Source organism: Rhinolophus sinicus, chromosome 15, assembly GCF_057876585.1.
Source record: "Rhinolophus sinicus isolate RSI-liver-muscle chromosome 15, RSI-T2T, whole genome shotgun sequence".
Lineage (NCBI taxonomy): Eukaryota > Metazoa > Chordata > Mammalia > Chiroptera > Rhinolophidae > Rhinolophus > Rhinolophus sinicus.
In genome coordinates, this window is record NC_142515.1 from 13,959,222 (window position 1) to 13,983,088 (window position 23,867).

Below are 23,867 nucleotides of genomic sequence, written 5' to 3' on the forward strand. Positions count from 1 at the left end.
GGTATTACTTTTAGAATTACTGAAGTCTTACCAAATGTTCACTCTTCTATAGGCAAACGAATCAGCTACTCTTCCAGTGCCCTTGCCAGGAAAGTCTGTTATTAAAAACCAATTAAAGGGCAGATACCTTTATCAGAGTAGGTGTGTTCTAAGGCATGGAGATCAGGCAATAGGTGAATACAATTTATGCAGCAATAGGTGAAGAAATCAAAGATGACCACTTTCCCACATAGATCCTTGTAGACAGAAATAGGCTCTTCAGTGTTCAGCCATTCTAAACCTGAAATTTACACAAAATTATCATGATTAAAGGAAAAGACAATTTATCTAAAACTTTCCACTAAAATGTGAACTACTGTTATTTCTAAGGAGAGGATGGGTCGGAGAGGGGATGAGGGGAATAAGATTGGAAAGAAGCTATCATGAGGTAGTCCGCAAATATAGCAAGATAGAGCTACTAAATTTCTTTCAGAAATAGTATAATAGTCTTTGTGTGAAAGAAGTAAAATCAACACATTTAGGTAAAAACAAGAGGAAATGTCAAATATTAAGAGGGACTAAGTACACAATTAGGTACAAATGTGCTATTGAGAATGAAGGTCAACCTTAAGAATAGCAAGACGTGACTAAATATCAAATAGGAGAAAAGTGTTAAAAGGATAAACATACAAAGTGCATAAGCCAATTTCATAAGACAAAACAAAAATGCTTTGTATTTGAATGGAACCTTAAATGCAAATTATTTTAAAGTCAAAGTTAAGCAAAATATACTATTATAGATTTCATGGAAGCAACATTAATATTGATGAAGAATGTATTCCCTTCCCTACAAAGAAAAATAAAATCTCATTAATCTGTACTTTTGCAAATCACAATTTATAACCACTTGACCATGATTTACAATTTTAATTATGCACTATGAAGATTTTGTTAAACTAATATTAAAGGTACAGCATCTTCATTCAACAAATTTAAGAAAGGAACGATAATGAATTTGATATAAGAAAATAAAAGCAGCTACTAAAACAATTATACCTTTTTGGAAGTATAGTTGACGTACAATATTTAATTATACATTGAAACAGATATTTGGAAATATTTTATAGAAACTGAAAGCCAGAGTTGGGTGGAACAATTGCTTAATAACAGCTAATGACTAATAACAGTAACTGGAATTACTCAATTATAACAAAATTCTAAAAAAAAATCTGCAAATGAAACTAATGTTTCTACCAATCCAATCTAGTGAGGTTTTAGGGTACAGTGACCTCTTAGTTATCCACTTTAATAAAGTGTTAATTGTATACCAGGTCAAGTGATCATACAAAACTTCAAATTAATTAATGTATATTTTACATCCTAATTGCAAAATACTTATGAATCTGTCTTCTAAATTTATTTTCTGTAAATAGTCAACAGTGACTTAGATGGGGGCAGGGAAGGTATTATTATATGTCAGTTGTTGTGTTAGGTGCTTATCAGGTTTAATAATAAGTTTTAAAATTATAAATACAGTGAATATAATTTTAAAAGCTGCTAAGATTTATATAGCTCTCCTTTGAACTAAGAACTTTAGGTATATTAACTCCAATCCACATAATAAACTTGAAAGGTAAATACGCATTCCTTTTTCTAAGTTGAGTAAAGTAGGCTTGGAGAAGTAACTTGCTCAAAATCATGCAGCTAACAAACGGAATCACTGGGATTTAATCTCAGGTCTCTCTGAATCTATCCACTATACCACACTGGTTCCCATAAACGTGTTTAAGAAATGAACAAAGCATACTGTTTTTGAGATAGAGTTATGTTTATGACTTCTTGATTACAGTTTATTGATAAAGAAACCAAGAAAAACACTCATCTCCAGTATTCTGTCCTCAATAATTAGGTCCAGCAGAAAATTTCACTATGTCAAATACAAAGCCTGAATATTTTGTAACATTATTTACCAGTCACAGAGGTCAAATTTCATGGTAATAAAATACACTCACTATAAATACAAATAAGACTAGAAAATAAAAACATTGGCCTAAATCCTAGCTGATGACCTGCTCTTTTTCATAACAGTGTACTATATAACTAACTTCTCACAAAGTTTTTTAAAAATTTAAAAAATGTGCACATATATATATATATATATACACAATCTTTTAAAGTTTCTTTGATAAGCACTCATGCACCCAATTCTTTTGTAGGGATTCCACAAATTTTCCAATCCAGGCTAGGATTAATAATAGAAAAAAATAAGCACTTTTCAAGGTGGAAGCAAAAGGCTTGGAAAGACATACAAGACTGTTGTCAGAGGTAAGGTTCCCATATACCTCTCATTAGATACTGAACCCTGCCACATCCAACCAATTAACTATACATGTGGTTTCAGTGTCATGCCAGGAGACATGCCAACACCACCAGGCAAAACAATGACAGTCCCAACCAAAGAAGGTAAAGTAGGGTTTCATTTATCATAGCAAGACGTGCTTCACAAATAGCACTGCTGGGCATCAGTTCCCTCACGTTCCCAAAACTCACAGAGCCAGCGGGATTCAAACCTGGGAGATGGGCCACAATGGATTCACGGGGAAGTGTGGCACAATTAAGGAACCGGCCCATCTGGGGTCTCTCTAATCCGACTCTGGCAGATATTAGTTGTTAGGCCCTGGGCAAATTACTTAACCTCCCAGTGCCTCAGTTTCCCCCACTGTAAAATAGAGCTAATAATGAGTTCCTCCATGGGTTGTAGGGAGGATTCAATAAGATAAACAATGCCCCTTCAGGGTTTAGAACTGTGTACCACATAAGTGATCAATAAATAAGAAGTGATCAATAAAAGCCAGCTAGGATGATGAAAGATGAGGACGATGAACCATGTTGGGCAACCAGACTGAAAGAACAGGGTGGCATCGACATTTCAGTCATTGCCAACTGGGGCCACTAAACATCCATGGAATGTCTACTTAGTGAACCCAAGTCCTGGATGGGACTCGGGATATAGGGACGAATATACAGGTCCCGACGCCCCCCAGGAAGACACCTGCGAATTGCAAAGCCGTGGCTGAAGTTGGGCAAAGCGCCAGCCCGGGTGCAGGACCCAACCCCGCCTCGCCCACCGCTTCAGGGGAGGGCACTGTCCCTGAGGAAGGGGAGGTTCCGGGAGGGGTCCCCACCCCGAAGCCAGCCCCTCACCTTCCGGAAACTCGGGCACTAGCAAGTCCTGCTCCCAGCTGTCCACCTTCTGCAGATACTGGTAGACCAGGTTCTTCTTCTCCTCCTGGGTGACGGCGTCGAGCAGGGCGTACTCCAGCGAGGTCTGAGCCGGGAGCAGGCCCGAGAGGCTGCAGCTCCGGGTTCCGGGGGCCGCCATGTTCTCTCCGGACAGTACGGAGGCGGCCGCCGGGCCCGCGGGACAGGCTCGTTTGGGAAGAGAAGAAGCGTGTACTGTCCTTCGGTTTCAAAACGTCACTTTCACCGTACTCGCTCCACCAGGCCCACTCCACACTAACGATACTTCTTTCTTTCGTAAGCATGCATTCAAACGCTAAAATACTACAAATCGCCGCAGTTCCCGGGCACGGAATTAAACTACCGCCCCAAACCACCCCGCCCCTTCTACACCTTCTCGCCACAGCCGAGCCTGGACATTCAGAACGCCAGATTCCACATGAAAAGGCCTCTGGGTTAGCGTTCCAGAAGCTCTAAGAATACTGTTCCCCCACCTTTCACTTTGGCAATTAATAGGTTTGAGAACAAAAAAAATAAATCCGTAAGACTTAAAAACGGGCACTTTTTTTTTTTCTTTTTTTCGGCCTGTATAAAGTCTGACTGTTAGACCGGGACCAGCCGATTCGACACAGCACTGGCGGGGGAAGCAGTTCCCGCCAAGTCAAGAAAGGTAAAGGAGTAGGGATATCCTTAAGGGAAAGGCTTTTTAAAGTTGGGGGTGACTGGCTGATGGCTTTGGCTTATACACAGATGCACTATTTCGTCGCTGTGCAGTGCTGAAAGTGCGGGCGAGAATAGGTCTGCAGCGGAGCTGGAGGAGGGGGGTCGCTGAGGGGAGCGGACGCAGCTGGAGCTGCTCCCTGGGGGGCTGCTGGCAGGTGGGCGGCGGCGAGGCTCCCTGAGGGCTCGGCTTCTGCCTGTAGAAGGGGAGGGCTGTGATTGCTTTTATGGAGCGGGCTGTGTGAGCAGCGCATTCGCTCCCTGCCCTGGATGGGTAAGACCCCACGCTGTCCTTGCTGTCTCCTGTGTCCAAAGAGAAGGTAGACACCTTGGGAGGCGTCGGGCAGGTGAACCTTGGTTTTGAGGCTGGTGGAGAAAGGGCTGGTCACCTCCAGGCAGACGTCCTCTGTGGTCTGGACTTAGGACTGTGGCCTCGATGCAGGCATGACTTCACAAATTTGAATTTTGTTTCTTGTGCAGTGTTTGTTCATTGCTGCCGGTGGAAGATGTTGGCCTGACCCAGGAAACTGAAGTTGGTGAATGTCAACGAGTCATGGAGAAGGGCAGTTACGTTGATTGAGAATCACACACTTGGATTGTGGAGTGACTGTGTGATTAGCAAACTGAAGCGGCCATTGTACTGTTCAGAACACCTGCTCAGCCAGTTGTTCAGGGACTGTGAATTATTTGGACAGTTGTCCAGTTGAAAGAGAATAGGGGCTTCATAACAATTTTACGAAGCTTGTTCTGAGATTGTCATTAGTGCTTAATTTTCAAAGTATTACTGATTCTTAGTTTTTTTGAATCGAGTCATGGAAGAGGCCGAGGTATCTGAATGAAATAGTAGCCAAAATAGAAAACTTCTGAGATGCTACGTAGGTTATCTTAATTTTATTGTGGTATAAATGAAACAGCAGGTGTTCTCGCCTGTAAGGTTTGTAGTTTGCCAATATATTCATTACCAGAGTTTTAGATTCCCATGAAGTTAGTGGGGTTTTTGTTAAGCTTTTTCTCAGCAAAATAATTCCATTTAAAAATTTTATAACAGGAAATAGACTCTCAATGTAATAAAGATTAGTGCTTCTTGAATGATAGAAATCATTTTTGCCATGTCAGAAGATACCTTTTTGGAAGAAGACATCTGGGAATACAAATCCAAAAGGAAACTAAAACGAGTACATCCAAATAATTGCTCTGAGAATATTCCAAAAACTGTTGAAAAAGCAACAGATGGAAAAAAACAGTCCAAACGAAACAGAAATAAAAGAACTGTGGAAGCTAAAGAGGAGACAAAGGACCCTGAAATGTGCCTTGGAGCAACAGATAATCAGACTTCTGTAGCTTCCAGTCAGAACTCTAGTTGTGGAGATGGTACCCAGCAGTCCCAAGGCAAGGAGACCACTCCGAGAAAGCAGAGTAGGACTCCCAAAAACAAACAAGTGTCTCCGAAGATACGCCCAGTTTATGATGGCTACTGTCCAAATTGCCAGATGCCTTTTTCCTCATTGTTAGGTCAAACACCTCGATGGCATGTTTTTGAGTGTTTGGATTCTCCATCAGTCTCTGAAACAGGTAAGATTACAAAAAAGATGGTGGTCTTTAAATAGGCCTGTATTAGGCCAGACATATCAGTCCAGTGAAACAAGCAAGGCCACCAATAAACCAAGAGAGATGAGACACTGTAAGTATAAATGACCCTAGAGGCAAACAAGGTAGTTAATTGACCCTTAAGAAGGATAAAAAGATAACAGTTGATGGTATAATTGTAAAGCATGTTGCAAACTTAAAAATAGTTTAAATGCATTTTGTTTCATGAAAGTCCCTAAACATCTCAGTTATTTTTCGTAAGTGTTAATTGGGCACATACTATCCTAGATACATTCACTCTGTTGACTCGACTGTCACAACGCTCGCACAAGGTAGGTGGTATTGACATTTTATAGATGTGGCTTCTTAAAAGTTAAACAACTTGCCCATTTTGTTATTTTTTATGAAACAGACTTACAGAACTAAGAGTATAGTCCAGTCTTCTAAATATAGTTATGTTGGATTCATCATGCTAATGTACAGAAAGAGGAACTGGGAATCTTAGGTTATGAAGATTCTAATAAGAATGTCTCAGTTGGTAACTGAAGTAATGCTATATTTTTATGTTTTAAAATATATAATTAATGTCATGTTTAATATGTAGAAAATCCATTTTGGAGTATATGGAGAATGGTTTATGATGATTTGTATATTTTAAAGTTATATATACCATACATAGATTTTTAAATCTCAAAGAATTAAAATTCAGTAAAATAAAAATAATACTCAGTATGGTTTTCATGTTAAATGTGATTCACAAGACGTTTCATTATTAACCTCTAGTTATCATTTTAAAGTTCTGCATGAAGATGCAAAAGAACTCTTTAAAATTTGGCATTAGCCTTTCTTATAAAAGTATAGCGAGTGATAGCCTCATCAAATGCTAGTAATTTGCTTTTAAGTGGTTTGAATACCAGAAATGGAAGTTGGAGTCCCATGGTGACCACCTCAGGGTCAAATATTTTATAGATAAAGCCACCTCAAAGAGATTTTTCTTTTTTCCTGACTAAACTCCTTTGACTAGAATCTCAGATGTACTCATCTTGAATTCAACTCTGTTCTATAACAGATACTTTTAACAGAAGAGGTTTTAAGTTAAATTTCAAGCAATGAAGTCTTCTAATTTAATGTAACATCTTTTTTTTGGGGGGAGGTCATTTTTTTTACAAACCTAGAAATGAACATACAAGGGGAAATGCCAAGATGGTGTACAGAATGTTTCTCCATCATAATGGTACGATACGGAATGGTTTTCAGATTATTAAAGCCTTATTATTAACCAGTTTATCAAATTGAATTTCACATCTTAGAAAAGAATCTAAATTATCCAGGGTATGGGCAACTATAATTAAGATTGTTATTATTATTGTATACAGTGTGAATGTTAAATAATGGAATCTAATTTGGTACAATTGTCATAAATCTGTTGCTTGATAAGATAAACATGTGTGAGCGATATACCAGTCTTCTGTATTCTTTATTGTCTGAGCAATAGTGAACTAGTGAAACTGATGGTGTCAGTTTGTAGCACACGATTATGAAATACGAAATGCAAGCATACATGGATTTTGAACCCTCATATTTGTGAGGGTTACTTAGCAGGGACAAAGGTGTTAGTGTTAAAATTTTTTTGCGAAAAGATTATTTGAAAAGAAATTTAAGAGTATTTGATTTAAAAATAATAACTAGCACCTTGCAGAACCATACTGTACTACTGTTATTTTATGCTGAGCTTTTGATTTGCATAAAGATCGTTATTGTCCCAAGGCCTCAAGTAGGGATGATGACTTTCCACTTTTGTGTTAATTTATAGTGCTAATGCTGTCAAAGCTTAGTCTGTGTTTTGATCCTATAATACTTCTTTCTTTATTAAAATTTTCAGAGTGTCCTGATGGTCTTCTGTGTACCTCAACAATTCCTTCTCATTACAAGAGATATACTCACCTCCTGCTAGCTCAAAGCAGGGCAAGTAATGGTCCTTCCAGCAGTCCGTCACGTGGGTCAGCTGGTAGTTTCAGTGAGACTAATTCAAGCTTTCTTTGTAGTCTTGAGGAAGGATGGTATCCAAATCAGGAACAAACTGAGAACTTCAAAAATGTATCAGCTGATCATTTCTTGGTGACACAGTGTCTAAGAAAATCTCAGTTTCCAGTTGAAATAAATAAAAATATTTCCTTTTCAACAAATATCCAAACGCCCCAACAAGCTCCACAATTTGCACAATGTGTTAATAATGACAAACTGGTAGGAATTGGTTTTCCTCTTGCTGAAGAATTAGACAGCCAAAACAACTCAGAACACACAAATTTACCATTGCCAAAAAATGACTTTAGTGACTGTGAAATCTCCTATTCTCCACTTCAAAGTGATGAAGAAACATACAATATAGATGAGAAGCTGGATGATTCACAACGGGAACCACTTTTTACAGAAAGCTCTAGAGATGGCAGCCTCGAAGATGACAACAGCTGTACTTTGTTTAAAAAAATCCATGGTCCCTTATTGATACACCAGGAGAGCAGCCCCAAAGTGAATAGCTTCTTAACTCAAGATAAATACAATGAAGAATTGTATAAATACAAAACTCTAAATGTTTCGTCTCAACTTATTTTCCCAAATGAGAATAGTATTTTATATCATGATCCAGCATATACTGATGATGACTTTCTGTTGTTTCCTCCGGCATTAGCCGGGGGGTTTGCTTCTTCTAGTTATCAGGCCACTAAAGTAAAACCTGGTGAGCCAGAATTTCACTCATCTCAATCAAATAAACAGAAACAAGTAATTGAGGAATCAGCTGTTTACAATCAAATTTCTCTTCCGTTACTTAAGAGTGCAATGTCAAAACCTTTTGAAAGCCAGGGAGGAGGGTGTTTTTCGTTCCATCCAACCCAGGGTAAAATTAGAGAATTTTCAAGTAAAAACTTCAGTGCTGAGAACAGTACTAACTCAGCATGTTTCTGCAGAAAGGCGTCAGATGATATGGTAGACACTAAAGTAACAGTTTTAAATACAGAGAAATTTTCTAGTATACCTACTGCTGCTAAGTCTTTGAAAACATTGCCATCTGGCCCTAAGTGTAATGCAATACACCCTTCTACCAAGGCAATGAAACAAATGGATATAGGTGTGTATTTTGGTCTACCGCCCAAAATAAAAGAAGAGAAATTAATAGGGGAAAGTGCATTAGAAGGGATCAACTTAAATGCAGTTGCAAGTCCTAATGAAAAGAGGTCTCAGCGGTGCAAGAGGAAAGCAGAAAAATCTTTAAGTGATTTAGAATTTGAAGCAAAGAATGTAAATGAGAACTGGCAGTCTGTGGAACTTTCTAGTAAGAGGTCACAGCATCAAAGAAAGAGACTTAAAAAGTCTGATTCACTACATGAAGGATCACTTCAGAAGAGGTCAAATCACCTTACTAACAAGACAGAAGCTGGAACAGTCAATTTAAGTAAAGAGAAAGTCTTCATAAAATCAGCTTGTGGCCGACTGCAGAGAGGCAACACGAAAATCCCAGAGTCATCTAATGCAGAATTAAGAAAAAGGACATGTCCATTCTATAAAAAAATACCGGGTAAGTTGAAGTATAAATGCTTAATGTATCTACAGACAATCAACTGTTTTGGATTTCATGTTCATTGCCCATGTTGTATATATTTGTATGAAACAATTTTTTGTGTTTCCTTTGCTTTTTTATACTTCATTGACTTGTAATACTGATTGTTTGTGTGTATTTAATCTTTTTTTTTTTTGCTCTGTGCAGTAAAGTTTTATTAAACATATTTTATATAGAAGATACTGTATGTACTAGTTATGTAGGTATTACAGATTTGACAAACACCAGTAAAGATCAGCTTAAGATATAAGGAGGAAAGGCTCTCTGAAAGTAAGTATAATAGAAGAAAGAGTCTCTAAGCACTTAAGAAATGCAAAGTACTACTAAATAGCTTCAAAGAAGGAAAATGTCACAGGTTGTACAGGTCATCATAAATGCCAAACATTGTTAAACCTATCATAAATTAGTTTCTCAGCCTTTTCATGTTCCTATAATTTTTCATGCACTTATACATGAGTTAGTAAAAAAAAATAGTGAAATTAATTTTATTACTAAAGAAACAAATAACTCTTTTTCTAAAAAGAAAATAAAGCTACCAGAATACAGTTGGTTTCAGAAAGATATTTTAAAGTGCTTTATTGGTGTTCTAGAACTATAATTTGTTCAAAATATTTATACAGTGAATAGCATTTATGTACATCATAGCACTAGTTTTGTTTTTAATAATTATTTTGATTGATTTCCTGTATTTTAAATGAGCCTAAAACTAGTATGCCATGTGTTACTAAGTCTCAATAAAATTGTGAAGCTTTGCTTATTCACTTGCATATCACAGTCAGAACACTTGGGTAGTTCTTTCTTGAATACATTTTAGAGCAGCTCAACCTTTTTCTTTTTAAATTAATGCTCCTGTAGGGAGACTGTTTTAGACCTTTTTTTCTTGTTTCCCTCACTCTTCCCTTTCCCCTGCAATGAAATTCAAATACTACTGATATATTGTTTATCTGTTATTGTACTGTGGCCCTTTGGAGGGCCACAAACCATTGAAATATCATAGGGGCCTTCAATCATTTTTGCCCCCTTTAGAAGCATATCACTACTGCCCCGTTGAGAATTTATGTTTTAGAAGAAAGTTAGTGTTTTTGCTGTTTTGCAGAAGTAAAGGAATGTAGGTTCCCAGTAAGTATCTTGAAAATATTCAGAGAAACAATATTCAAAATAAAACAAATAATTGCTTTGTGGCTTAGCACTTTGATTTTTTATTTATTTATGTTTTGTATAGTTATTCATTTAAAAAGCCCATACTAGAATATTTAGCGGAAACTTAGATGACGCATTTGGTGTAAGTTTTAAATTAAGTTATCAAGTTAAGTTAAAAGTGAGATGTAAAGTTGTTAGAGGGTTTGGTATTTATAATCAAATTGGATATTTTTCCCTTTGTTGGCTATTGCTCAAGCAGCAGTGTTGGTATTTTCATTGCAGGAACTGGCTTTACCGTTGATGCCTTTCAGTATGGGTTGGTTGAAGGTTGTACAGCCTATTTTCTCACACATTTTCATTCTGATCATTATGCTGGATTGTCTAGAAACTTCACATTTCCCATTTATTGTAGTGAGGTAAGTTTTAGTATTCTAAATTCTGAATTTGTAGAATGCAGTGAATTTCTAAGCAATTTGAAATAAAAAAAAGAAAAATTAAAATTGTAAGAACTACGTACAATTCTAGACAAGATATGAGAAAACAGATTCCACATTGAGACTCTAAAATTGAATGAGGTATTGTCAACAGTTAAAAAAGTTTTTTTAAATATGTTTTATTATATAGAAACAATAATAGATAAACTACTTCACAATGTACTAAAAAAAACAAGTTTCGTGTAATACACATTTATTGAGGGCCTAAAAAAATATCCAAGGCAAAATTCCTAACTTTGAGGAGCCTACAGCCTTCAGAGGACCCATTCACAAATAATACCAGGAACGGATCAGTATTGTAATAGTTACATAAACAGAGTGCATAGAAGTAGGGAGAAAGGAGTGCTTTACTCTGTCCCAGGGTAACGTTGGAAAAAGATTCATGATGAAATAGCTTGAACTAATTATTAAAAGATGAACATTTGAATGCCTACCAAGGGCTTTGGCTAGAGTTTGAATTAATCTTCACGGCATTTTTGAATTCTCCTTTTTTTATTAGTGAAACAATTGAGGCTTGGAGAGGTTAAGTGATATGCCCCAAGTCACAGGGCTAGTAATGGCAGAGTCACAATTTGAACACAGGTCTGTCTGATTCTAGAACCAGGCAGAGGAAAGAGGAGAGAGCGTTCCAGGTAGAGACTAAGGTTGGTTATAAAAGCACAGACACCTGAGAAATAGAGGCGTTCCAGGTGCTTCATATATTTCAGAATGGCTACACATGACATAGTAAATAACAGCAGATAAATCTACAGGAAGGGGCAGGGCCAGACATGAAGGGTTTTATAACTCATGCTAAGGATGGACTTAGCACAAGTGAGGGAGAGTCAGTGACCAAGCAGAGTTGTGACAGTCATTTCAGGAAGTTCTTCCTGGCATTCTAGAGAGTTTACATTGAATGTAATTGGGAGAACAGGGAGATTATTAAGATGCTTGGGTTCTAAACCAGATATGAAATAAAATACTTAGTGTTTTACTGGATCAGCAATAAGCGCATCCTGTTTTGCAGATAACTGGCAATTTGTTGAAGAGGAAACTTCATGTGCAAGAACAATATATCCATCCATTGCCATTAGACACTGAATGTATGGTAAATGGTGTCAAAATTGTTTTGCTTGATGCCAATCAGTAAGTATTCAAGTTGCCTTAATAATCGCCTTTTTTAAAATATTCAAAAGGAAAGTACATTGGCATAGTTATTTAAGAATTCTTTTATTGAAACTACCGTGTTTCTCCGAAAATAAGACCTAGCCGGACCATCAGCTCTAATGTGTCTTTTGGAGCAAAAATTAATATAAGAAGTTTTTGGGCTGGGAGGTAAGGGGAAGGTTTTACTTACAAATGTAATTATTTCCTGTGTTTTCTTAGAATTCGAAATGAAAGTTCCTTGTGTTTTGGCAGTAATTTTCCCAGCCCTTTGTGTCGGGGATCCCCGAGACCAGCTTCAGGCTCAGTGATTCATTAAAAGAACGCACAGGACTCAGCAAAGCTGTTAAACTTGTGGTTACAGCTTATCACAGGGAAGAAATACAGATTAAAATCAGGAAAGGGGAAAGGCCAATGGGAGGCCAACCCAGGAGGAACCAGGAGCACGTTTCCAGGGGTCTTCGTCTAAAGAAGTAGCACAGATGTGCTTTATTCTGCCAGCAACAATGTGTAACAACCCATGGGAAGTGTTGCCAACCAGGGAGGCACACTGGAGCCTCGTCGTCCTGGGTTTTTATTGAGGGTCAGTCACTTACGCCTGCAACACCCCGTGACTGACCTCAGCTACTCAGACTCCAGTCCCCTAGAGCAAAAACAGGCATTCACTATAGATCCCATTGTTAGCATAGACTGTCTGATCACACTAGTACCACATGGCCCAGTGCAGTGCCTCAGGCATACAAAATGTGCTCTTAGCAGAATATTCCAAGGGCTCAGAACTCGTCACCCAAGGCCTAGTCCTAAACACAGATCTTTCTTGGGAATGTGTAGAGTTTGAGCAACCCAGGTCTATTGAATTAATCCTTTCCAGCATGCCAATTTTTTTTTTTTTATGATGTAAATTTCCCTAATGAAAGTACGACGTTTTCTCTTTCATACAATGCTTTGTCATTGCAGTCAGCTAATAATGTGTATGAACTTGATATTGAAATAAGTACTCTTCCTTTAGGTGCTTTGCTCATGATACGATTATTTCTTTGAAATGTTTGTGTTCAGCTGTCCAGGTGCTGTCATGATCCTTTTTTATCTTCCTAATGGTAATGTCATACTACACACCGGAGACTTCCGAGCAGATCCCAGCATGGAACGTTCCCTTCTCGCTGGCCAGAAAATCCACACGCTTTACCTAGATACCACGTAAGAGAGGCTTTTTGGTGTGCTTCCTGTTCCCACAGACAGTGTTTGCCCTGTATATTATGAATAATGTGAACATTTGCTTAGGTAATCAAAATGATAGCTTTTTGTCAAATGTCATTTTAGGTCTGTTTATCAGAGGGATGCTGTTTGAAAAAACACATTTGCTTAGGGACAAGTTTGGGATTACATGTCTTAACTGTCTACAGCTCAATGTTTTTGTAGTTTCCTTTTGAAAATACGGTTTATGTGAGAATCCTATTACTGAAACATGGAAGAAAAATTGGGGGCAAACTTGAGGAAAACACTCTTTTAGATTACCCTTTCAAAGTATCTGTAACTATTAAGTATAAATGTGAAGAGAAAACTGAGGCCAGAATACATTTCTATTTCTGAACATTCAGAATTGTATTCTTTCTCAAAAAGGTAGTTCATAAGTGACAACTTTGAATTCCTAAGTGCTATAAACATAATGGTATAAGCCATTATCTTTTTATTGTATATTAAAATACCTCAGCAATTTGTTAGAAATTAATTATGTTACCTATTTCAACCTGTTTTAAGGAGAAGTGAGTTTGTACGGCATATTTTAGTAAAAGATGGTCTTTGCACATCCAGTTTTCTAACACTAATTTTTCCACTCCTTTATATTTACATTAAATACTAAAAAAATTAAGCAAATAAGTTTTTAAAAAAAGCTTTTCTTGTTACTTAGTACTATTCTACATGCAATTCTGAATTTCTTTGTGTGTTTTTATAGGCGAAAGGACTAAGTTTCTTTTTTCCTCTATTCTGATTGTTGACCAGCAAAAACAATCTTGAAGATTAGGGAAAAGGTTTCTTTGGTGTTTGTACATTGACCTTTTTAGTGAAAAAGCACTTAGTTTTCATCTCAAATATATATAGATAGTAGCCTTAGGGTTAGTTTTTCATTAGGTGTTATTGTTTTGAGGTAGAACCAATGGATTTATTATATTCCTGTAATGCTATATATATTTCTGTATCTCCTAAGAGAGAACAACCATATAAATATTAACTGTTTGATTTAAAACTACTTAATTAAATTCATGTTTTGTTTCATTATTTTAATAATTATATTTTTTACTACATCAGAATTCTTTAGTCCAAAGGTAATCCCTGTCAACAGTATTTTTTTTTTTTTTTGATAGTGATAGGGATTTAAAAAAAAAAGAAGATATTGAGCTTTATAATTCAGATCTTAAAATAGCTGCCTGGCTAGAAATATTCTTGAAGAAAAAAAGGCAATTTCTTTATTTGAAGATGATAAAAGAAACACAGTGAGAAAAAGTATACTGAACATGCATAACTCCATCATAAATTATCATTACCTGGTAACAAATATTTTAACCACAGACAGTGAGATAACTTGCAGTGGTGTTAGTATATTACACTGCTGTTGAATGTAAATTTGCTAAAATAGCATCCAGCTTTATGCTCTGGCTTTCTTGTTGCTCTTTTACTAAGTACCATATTTCCCTATCATAGATACTGCAGCCCAGAATACTCCTTTCCGTCTCAGCAAGAGGTTATCCAGTTTGCCATCAACACTGCCTTTGAGGCTGTAACTCTAAACCCACGAACTCTTGTTGTCTGTGGCACTTACTCTATTGGAAAAGAGAAAGTCTTCCTAGGTGGGTGTTAGCTGTATCTAATTTACATTAATATATTATAAAGATCAGCTTCTTTTTGCATAAAGCCCTTTCAGTCTTTATTCTTGTGCTTGATATTTATTTCCTGAAATGGTGCAATATTGCCTTTGAAGTTGAAGGAAAATTTGATAGAGTCTGATCCATTTAAACTCTGAGAGGCTTAACTTAATGGAAACATTTGATAAGTGTGTTTATGGTAGCCTTTATATCTATAAAATGTTTATAGAGCAAATGCCCATGCTGCCTTAGTATTTCAGTCAACTTTGAAAGATGACTAGTGCATAGTTGCATAACTGCATTCTTTGATGATAACCATCATTTATCTTAGAGAATAGTTTTAATTTTTGTTCCTAAATGATTTCTGGATATGTAACTGTAGTTTATCTAGATAGCATTGTGCTATTCTGCACAGTACTTTCCATTTCTTCTTAACTATGGTCACATAACGTCAAACATTAAGATATGAAGTGATGAAGTCAGGGTTTTAACTCCAGATTTGGTTTCTTCTCATCATCTACCCTTTTCTATACATATTTTGCAATTTGTAAATACTAGGTTTTTAAAAATAAATTCTTTGGTTTTCTCGCAATTTATTCCACACAGTTAACCAACAAAATTATTCAGCCTTTTACAGATATGGCAAGTGTGAATGTTTTGAATTTCTTTTTATTTGGTAAATTCTTATTTTAAAATTTCATTAAGTTGTAATTTTGTTATTTTTTACAAGCTGTTATTTTACTATTTTTAACCTTTTCCTTTGCCTGTAGCCATTGCTGATGTTTTAGGTTCAAAAGTGGGCATGTCTCAAGAAAAATATAAAACATTACAGTGCCTCAATATACCAGAAATTAATTCCCTCATCACTGTAGACATGTGCGATTCACTGGTTCACCTTCTTCCAATGATGCAAATTAATTTTAAGGTAAGCATTCAAGAGTTACATCTTTTTAGGATGAGCTAGAGAAGGTAATCTGATGATTGTAAACTAGAATCCCATTTATCCGCATTTAACTAGAGGAATTCAATTATAATGAAGTCACCTATAGTATTAAAAATTGCCCTAGGAAAATTTTTAGGGGCATTTTAAATGTTTTCAGTTTTTTTGGGTGTGCAGCTCTATACAGTAATTCATGTGCCCATTCATATCCCAGTTTGGGAACTAGAGAACTGGCATAAGGGAAGAAACAAATGTAGAAAAGCATGCTCGTACAACTATCTGGCCATCCAGACCTGTTTTTAAGATCGTTTTCCAGTTCTTCCTGGATGAGTGGGGAAACGAGAGAATTCTGAGGAGTTCTTACTTTTCTTTCAGGTCTATTCTGTGTTACTATTAAGCCCTTATAACATGATATATGTTAGAAATTTACTTGTGAGGATTAAATAAAATAGTGGAAGGGCATCCTAAGAGGAAGTTCTAGTGTGAGTTCTGGGGGATAAATTGAGATACATAAGATATGACCTCTTGTGATTGGGGGAGCTTATTTGTCAGGTTTATTCGTATTCTAGTCTTAGAATTTGCTAATCTTACTCCATTTGCTAATATTTTTTACACCTAACAATGGCATGTATCAAACCTGTGTATTAAAAACGATTTAGAACATAATGTGCACAAAAAATATTTTCACTTTTGCTGTGACATTCATAAAATTACTTTTATGGAACTTTCTGAAAAAGCTTAGGATGCTGATTACTATATCTGTCTTATAAATAATAACACTTATATTGTGTGAAGAAAAAGAATATTTGAGGTCTATCCCTTGAGTAAGGAAATTCTAATTGGTATAACTTCTCCTTTGTTTATGTGATTAAGGTAAAATTTTTATGACCTATTTTCATGAGTATATAATTTATAAGAAATTTCAGAGATAATCAAGTCAGAATTTTGTCCATTAGTGTTTTAGCCAGCCTTGCAAACTTATTTTAAATTTGGGAGCCATTCAATTTGTGTGGAGGCTAATGAGATAGTGATTAATCATAAAATGAACACAGATAACCTGAGGAAGGTATAGCATATTTTTATTGTTTTTATTATACAGTTTTATTTCCTGCTAACTTTGTTCCATTTGAATAAATTATCCATTTAGAGCACAATGGGGGTGGAAGAATCAGATTATTATAGAAATGAAAGGACTAAACCTTTTCAAGAAAGTGTTTAAAAGTGCTATATGCTGCATAGAGGTTATATGAGGAGAGAATGACAATTGGGCAGTTAGGACATCTTTGGTGACCTGCACAAAAATGGTTTCAGTGATGTGATGTTGCAGGAAGCCAGATGGCAGAGGCTGAGGAATGAATGAGAAGGTGTACAAATCACCAAATGAAGGAGAACAGATACAAATGCCCAATAAGCACATGAAAAGAGTGGGCAGTGTTGTCAGCCATCAGGAACTGCATATCAAAACCACAGTGAGACACCACTTCACACCCACTAGGATAGCTGTCATAAAAAAGATGGACAATGCCAATTGTTGGTGAGGATATGGAAAAGTTGGAAACTTCATTTGTTGCTGGTGAGATTACAAAATGGCATAGCTGCTATGGAAAACAGTTTGATAATTTCTTAGAAAGTGAAACATGGAGTGATCATATCACCAGCAATTCCAGTCCTAGGTATATGACCAAGAAAATTGAAAACATATGTCTGCATAAAGATTTCTACGCAAATATTCATAGCAGCATGATTCATAATAGCCAAAAAGTAGAAACAACTCAAATGTCCATCAAATGATGAATGAATAAACAAAATGTGTTATGTCCATAAAATAGGAGTATTTTTCAGCTGTGAAAAGGAATGAAATACTAAGCATGCTACAATATGAGTGAACATATTGTCAAGTGAGAACATTATGCCAAGTGAAAGAAGCCAGGTCACGAAAGGCTATATTTTGTATGATTCCAGTTATTTGAAATGTCCAGAATACGTAAAGCGATAGAGACAATAAGTAGATTGTGGTTGTCAGGGCTTGAGGGAGATGGGGAATGACTGCTAATGGGTACAGTGATGAAAATGTTCTAGAATTAGGTAGTGGTGATGGTCATACAACTTTGTAAATATACTAAAAACCACTGAACTCTATACTTAAAAAAAAAAGGACTGGCAGTTATCTGCTTTGAAGACAAGAATAAATGAATGAATGGTGAGGAAAGGGAAACAAGAAGCATAGCGCATGGCTGTGACTAGGACCAGACGTGTTGACGGCCAAAGGGAGGGAGGTGCACAAAAGGGAGTTTGTCAGCTATAAGAGATGAGGGTTTTCATAGCGTGAGGGATATGGAGAAATTAAAGATGTGTGAGAGAAGGGAATAACGAATGAAGTGAGGTTTCTGAGCAGGATCCAGAAACACAGGTAGAGGGATTCATTAGCCTCAAGCAGGAAAAGGGCCATCTCTTCCTGTCTGACAACTCCCTTGCAGTATCCAGCTTTTACAAACTGTGCTGGTCCACGTTGCCTTCTTTTAGGGATCATGTATTTACAAATCCAGACTTACATAAGAACTAAAACTTCAAACAGCTACAAACTTAAGTATAATGTTTTATACACGACTTCAGATCAGTTTTAATCTCTCAGAAATACTCATTTTGAACCCATTTGTTTTGTTTTGCTTTGGTTTGTTTTTGAGGCTAGTGTTTTTGAAAACAGAATGATCTGAAATCATTGTCTGTTTTTTCTATATTTGTCATCTGTTATTGGTATTGCCTTCAGGAGACCTTCCCCTTCCTCCAATAAAGTAACCAGATGTTAATGACATTTTTGATGATTTCTTATCTTCAAAACACAGATGGAGCAGAAGCTGATGGTTATTACCACGAAGCTATATTTTAGTTAGTACTTAAAGCTATTTTCTTTTTACCAGCCAAAAATAGTTTTGTTGCATCAGAGCTAATGGCTTTTTGTGAAAATACAGCCTGATTTAATTTCCAGGGTTTCTAAGGCATTTTTGAAAGCCTTAAAAACGCTGTAAATAATACCGTTCATGCTATCTATCTAATAGTTCAACAACCCAAGTTTATGTGCGTGATACAGAGTTGACTACCACCCCTGGTTTAAACCTGATTTACTGAATGTGATAAAACATTATAACAGTAATCTTAGAGATGATTATTTGCATATTGAAAAAAATAATTCTAGTGGCATATACTGAAAAGCATTTTTATCACAAACTGGTTACCAGTAAACAGAGACAAGTCCTGTATCAGGGGCTTTATATTGACTAAATTATTCCTTTTTGTTTTTTTAGGGAAATTTTTTTCCTTTTTTTAAATTAATTTATTTTTGTATTAGTTTCAGGTGCACAAATCAACAAAGTGATTAGACATTTATATACCTCACAATGTAATAACCCCAATAAGTCTATTACCCATCTGACACTGTACATAGTTATTATAATATTGATATTCCTTATGCTGTACTATATATCCCCATGACTATTGTTTTTAATTATAGTTGACATTCAGTATTATTCAGGTGTACAGTATAGTGGTTAGACATTTATATAATTTATGAAGTGATCGCCCCAATCAATCTAGCACCTCTGTTTGACACAATACATAGTTTTTACAATATTGTTGACTATATTCCATTACTGTACTTTACATTCTTGAGACTCTTTCGTAACTACCAATTTGTACTTCTTAATCCCTACACCTTTCTCACCCTGCCCCCCAACCACCTCCCAGCTAGTACCATTTGTTTGTTCTCTGTATCTTTGGGTCTGTTTCTGTTTTGTTTATTTTGTTCTTTAGATTCCACATATACGTGAGATCATGCAGTATTTGTCTTTTGCATTGACTAACTCATTCTTAATAAAATGCCTCATGATAGTAGTTCTCCAGTTGTGGTTAATGAAGAACTAGTGACTGTTGGCAGTGTTTTCTGTATGTTTGACTTGTGTGACAGTGTCACATGTTTTGTTTGTATCACAGGTTAATGATGTTTTGTGGTAAATCTAATTTGTCTCATGAAAAGCAGAAATTGCTTCTCACTTAATTCTCCTGAGTGTTTTTGCAGAGACAGGTAGGAATGGATAAGTTTGATGACCCATAGGGAAAGTTGGACTCATAGTTTACGGGATCACAGGTATAATTGCTCTAAACCTCAGTTTCCTATTATTTCCTTTTTTTGTGAGGACAAGGGGAATAGGATTAGTAATTGAGCAAATTATATTACATTTGCTAGGCCCTAGACTAAGCAAGACAGAAAACTTGAAAATTTGCAGAGCCAGGAATATTGTAATGAAAACTTAGTGATACATCCATAACTTAAACTTTTGTGTGTGGTGGGGAGTAGAGTTGGGAAGAAATATGACTGTTTAATGGTAGTTATTCTTGTACTGACTTCAAATTAATAATAAAAGGTTATTGTTTGACACAAAAGAGAAATGAAAGGATTGTTACTAATTCATCAGTAAAATGATAAACAAAATGTTCAGCTTTTTATTAGTAATCAAACATAAGAGTAAAATAATAGTGGTATATTTGTGTCTTCTACCAAATTAACATTTTTTTAAAGGTAATATTTCTGTGCTGATGTTTAGAGAAATTGCCACTCTCATCCACTTGGATAGTAGTAGAAATTAAGGGTTATTCCTTTAATTCAACAATTCCATTTCTAGGAATTCATACTAAAAAATGAGTCCTTTATGAAAAGGTCAGTCTGTAAGGCTTCTAGGTTCTGATGATGTAATAGATGATGAAAGTTAGAAAAAGTTAAGAAAGGGCAGATAGTTTCCATTAAAAAAGACCCAGAAGGTGGGGTTTATTGACTGTCTCCCCAGTCGGCTGTAAGCTTCCCGAAGGTGAAGGCTGTCTCTCCCCCACCACTCCAATACCAGCACTTGGCGTTAATACTGAGACAGATACTGCATGAGTGAGTTGAATAGGTAGATGCATAAATGGGTACCAGCACCTTTTAGAACACTAGAATAGTTCAGAATATGTATGACTAGGGAAGAAAAAGGAGTCTTTGGGAAATCCAAGATGACGCCGCATGCAGTTCAGTTTTTATATTATTTTAAATAAAATTCAAATTTTATTATAAATTTACTCTAAGCCTTTGAAACTCTGGGATTAGTCTGAAGGCCAAAAGTATTAGACTTTTTTGGATCCCTTGTGCCATTTTTATCTTTACTGGATTTCCTTTATCTCTCAGAGATTGAACTTTGGTTATTGATTTTCTAAAAATGTTAATCAAATGTCATCACTTGTAATGACTTTAGTGTGGAAAATTCTGTATTCTACCCCTGATTTGGTAGGGAAGCACAGTACTCCCAATTGTAGCAGCCTGAACATTTTAATATTATTCTAGTTCATATTTAAAGGTGGAATGGAGTAAACACCTGAGAAAGCCACTGTGCATCTTTAAAATGTATGTCTGTGTTGAGTATATAAAATTATTTCCATCTTTCTATCCATCAATCCTCTACTGGTGTATATGCATGGAGATATGTTTGGATTGATGTTTGCCAACCTCTAATAGGAATACTATTAGATACTAGTATCTCTAATATTAACAACCTAATAGTAGCAGGACTTGGAAATTTTCTTTTTTTGGTAGCTATCTGAATTGTAATGTTTTAATACATAGTTATGTTTAAAGTTACCCCATGTTACTTTTTTCAGACTGTACTTAAGCATGTTTAACTTTAGATAAGAGGGAAATATTTTGTTTTTTAGTGATTTTATTCTTTCGGAAGCCTGGCACTAGATTGTCGCACACTAATGCTTACCAAGTGAAAACTCCCTGTGACTATGCCGACCTAACATCTTTAATCATTCTGTTTTATTTCACATAATCCATCTTTATTGACCATTAAATCAATATCCTATTTTCATTTACCAGGATTTACAGAGTCATTTGAAGAAGTGCAATGGGAGATATGATCAGATTTTGGCTTTTCGACCTACAGGATGGACACACTCGAATAAGTTAACAAGTATAGCAGATGTTATTCCCAAGACCAAAGGAAACGTTTCAATATACGGTATAACTATTAAATGTTCTCACTTTTAATGTTTGTAATTATTTTACATTTTTTAAAAAGGGCTGTAGAATTAAGATGCAAGAAAAACAGGTGCGACAGAATCTTTAAACAATTCAAGAGTTTCAAATCGCTCTGTGTACTCTAAACCTGTATCTTTCGTACATTGTAAACTGATATAAAGGAGTATGACCGTAGTAAATAGACATGGACTAATACAGATCATTTCGTTTGTGTGATCAGTGATAAGTACAGGAAACTGTAGAACTGCTTGAAAGGAGAGTGTGCAGTTGTGCACTGGAAGTTTAGATGATGCTGTGAAACTGAGAGCAGGAAGAAAACGGATTAGATGTGGTGACAGCCAGAGAGGTTTACCATTGTCCTCAGAAGTGAGCTTATTATATTGATGGCTGATATGTCACTAGCCAGTGATTTACTTGCAGCCTCTAAAAACCCTCATTTAGTCAGACAAGCCCCTCAGTGTCTTTCAATGTAGTACTTTATCTTCAGTAAAGAAGATAGAGGGATTTTTAGGATTTACTTTTTCTCTTTTTGCTTTTTTTATGTGTGAGAATCTTAGGGGCTGGAATCCGCTTCCTTGCTCTGGAAATCAAGAGTCTCCTGCTTATTGTTCTTCAAAATTTACTCGTATTTCTTCCAGATTTCTCTGAAATTAATAGCTGAGTGAACTGCTTACAGGGAAGAATTCTTTCAAAAGAAAATTTCTTCCAGGATTTTCCTGAAATTCACAGCTGAGGAGATTGCTTCAAGGGAAGAATTGTTTATAAAGAAAAGCCTACTTATAAATAAGAATCTATAGAAATGCATATTGTTGTCTGCATAGAAAAGTAATAGAATTTTTTAATGTTCAGTTTTCATATTATTTTAATGTTTACTTTTTATTCATAAAATAACATTTTCTTTTTATCAGAAATAAAGAATCAGGGAGTTTTTGACAAAAATACTCTGGATTGCTTTTCTTTTCTCCTTTATTTTATTTCGGACTTGTGCATTTTTAAAAATTAATTTGATTTTTAGTAGGCAATATCTTTTTTTGTGTGTTTCAGGAATTCCTTATAGTGAACACAGCAGCTACCTAGAAATGAAACGTTTTGTTCAGTGGCTGAAGCCCCAGAAAATCATACCCACCGTGAATGTTGGCACCTTGAAATCTAGGAGCACAATGGAGAAATATTTTAAAGAATGGAAATTGGAAGCTGGATATTAATGTTACCTCGAAGGACTCCGTAGTAATTAAGTAACTTAGATGTAGCTTGTTAGTTAAATCTTTAGTGATACAGAATATACTTTATGTGAAAAACCTCATGAAGGTCGCTCATATAGCTTATTTTCTTATCTACGTTCGAATAAAATGTTCAAGGTGCTGCGTGCCTCTCAGCATCATCGGTGATAACTGGGACTGGTCTCCCTACTACCCTTGATGCTTGTCCCTCCAGTGATATTCTGCGTCCAGCCTTCAGAGGGGAAATAAAGGCAGGTTTTGGGGCCAAAATGATTCATGATCATGGATAATTAGATTAAAAGCATTATGTATAAGTAATTATGTGTCTTTAAAATCATTTAACATGGAGCATATTTTTATGAGATAAAACTTTTATGTGATATATATACTTAAATTAAAAAATAAATTTGCTGTATAATGTCTTGGTTTTTGGTATTTATACCTGTGCCTTTCGTGCAATTTTATAAAATTTCAATGAAAATAATCTATTATTTTACTCTGAAGGTGACTCAAAGAGTGTAGATAATTACTCAATAAAGGCCAGGGGAAAGTTTGCATGAATGATATTTATCTGAACTATTTATTCCAGATAACAGATAACTGAAAGTTTAGATTGTAGTGTTTTTTTAAAAAGTGAGTTTAGATTATTTATGTATGATCTTGATCTCTCCAACAGAGATTAAATAGCTGATCCAAAAATGAAAATTTTATGCAATGCATATTAAAAATATTTTTATGAAGTTTAAATAAGAAAATGGGCTAGCATAAAGAATATATTCATGAGTTTATATGTGTGTTTTTGCATTACATCTAGCAATGAAATTACTTGGGGATTTCTTAATAAACATTTTCATGGAAAATTA

General features: G+C 35.7%; 2 protein-coding genes across 2 annotated transcripts in view; one reads left to right on the plus strand and one right to left on the minus strand.

The window, feature by feature from the left end:
• The window catches only part of NHLRC2 (NHL repeat containing 2), a 38,363-nt gene extending 34,745 nt beyond the window's left edge, over positions 1 to 3,618 (minus strand). The window contains exons 1-2 of the mRNA XM_019725195.3: positions 3,184 to 3,618; positions 128 to 280 (exon numbers count right to left, since the gene is read on the minus strand). Coding sequence (XP_019580754.3) covers positions 128 to 280; positions 3,184 to 3,361 — 331 coding nt within the window. The 5' untranslated portion in view covers positions 3,362 to 3,618. The remainder of the gene's footprint in view (positions 1 to 127; positions 281 to 3,183) is intronic.
• Positions 3,619 to 3,748: 130 nt separating this feature from the next.
• On the plus strand, positions 3,749 to 23,867 carry DCLRE1A (DNA cross-link repair 1A). The gene is made up of 10 exons (XM_019725191.3): positions 3,749 to 3,889; positions 4,420 to 5,511; positions 7,409 to 9,100; positions 10,565 to 10,698; positions 11,783 to 11,901; positions 12,976 to 13,116; positions 14,620 to 14,765; positions 15,551 to 15,705; positions 21,623 to 21,764; positions 22,829 to 23,867. Exons 2-10 carry the CDS (start codon positions 5,028 to 5,030, stop codon positions 22,987 to 22,989), a joined length of 3,174 nt encoding a protein of 1,057 aa, XP_019580750.3. The 5' UTR covers positions 3,749 to 3,889; positions 4,420 to 5,027; the 3' UTR covers positions 22,990 to 23,867.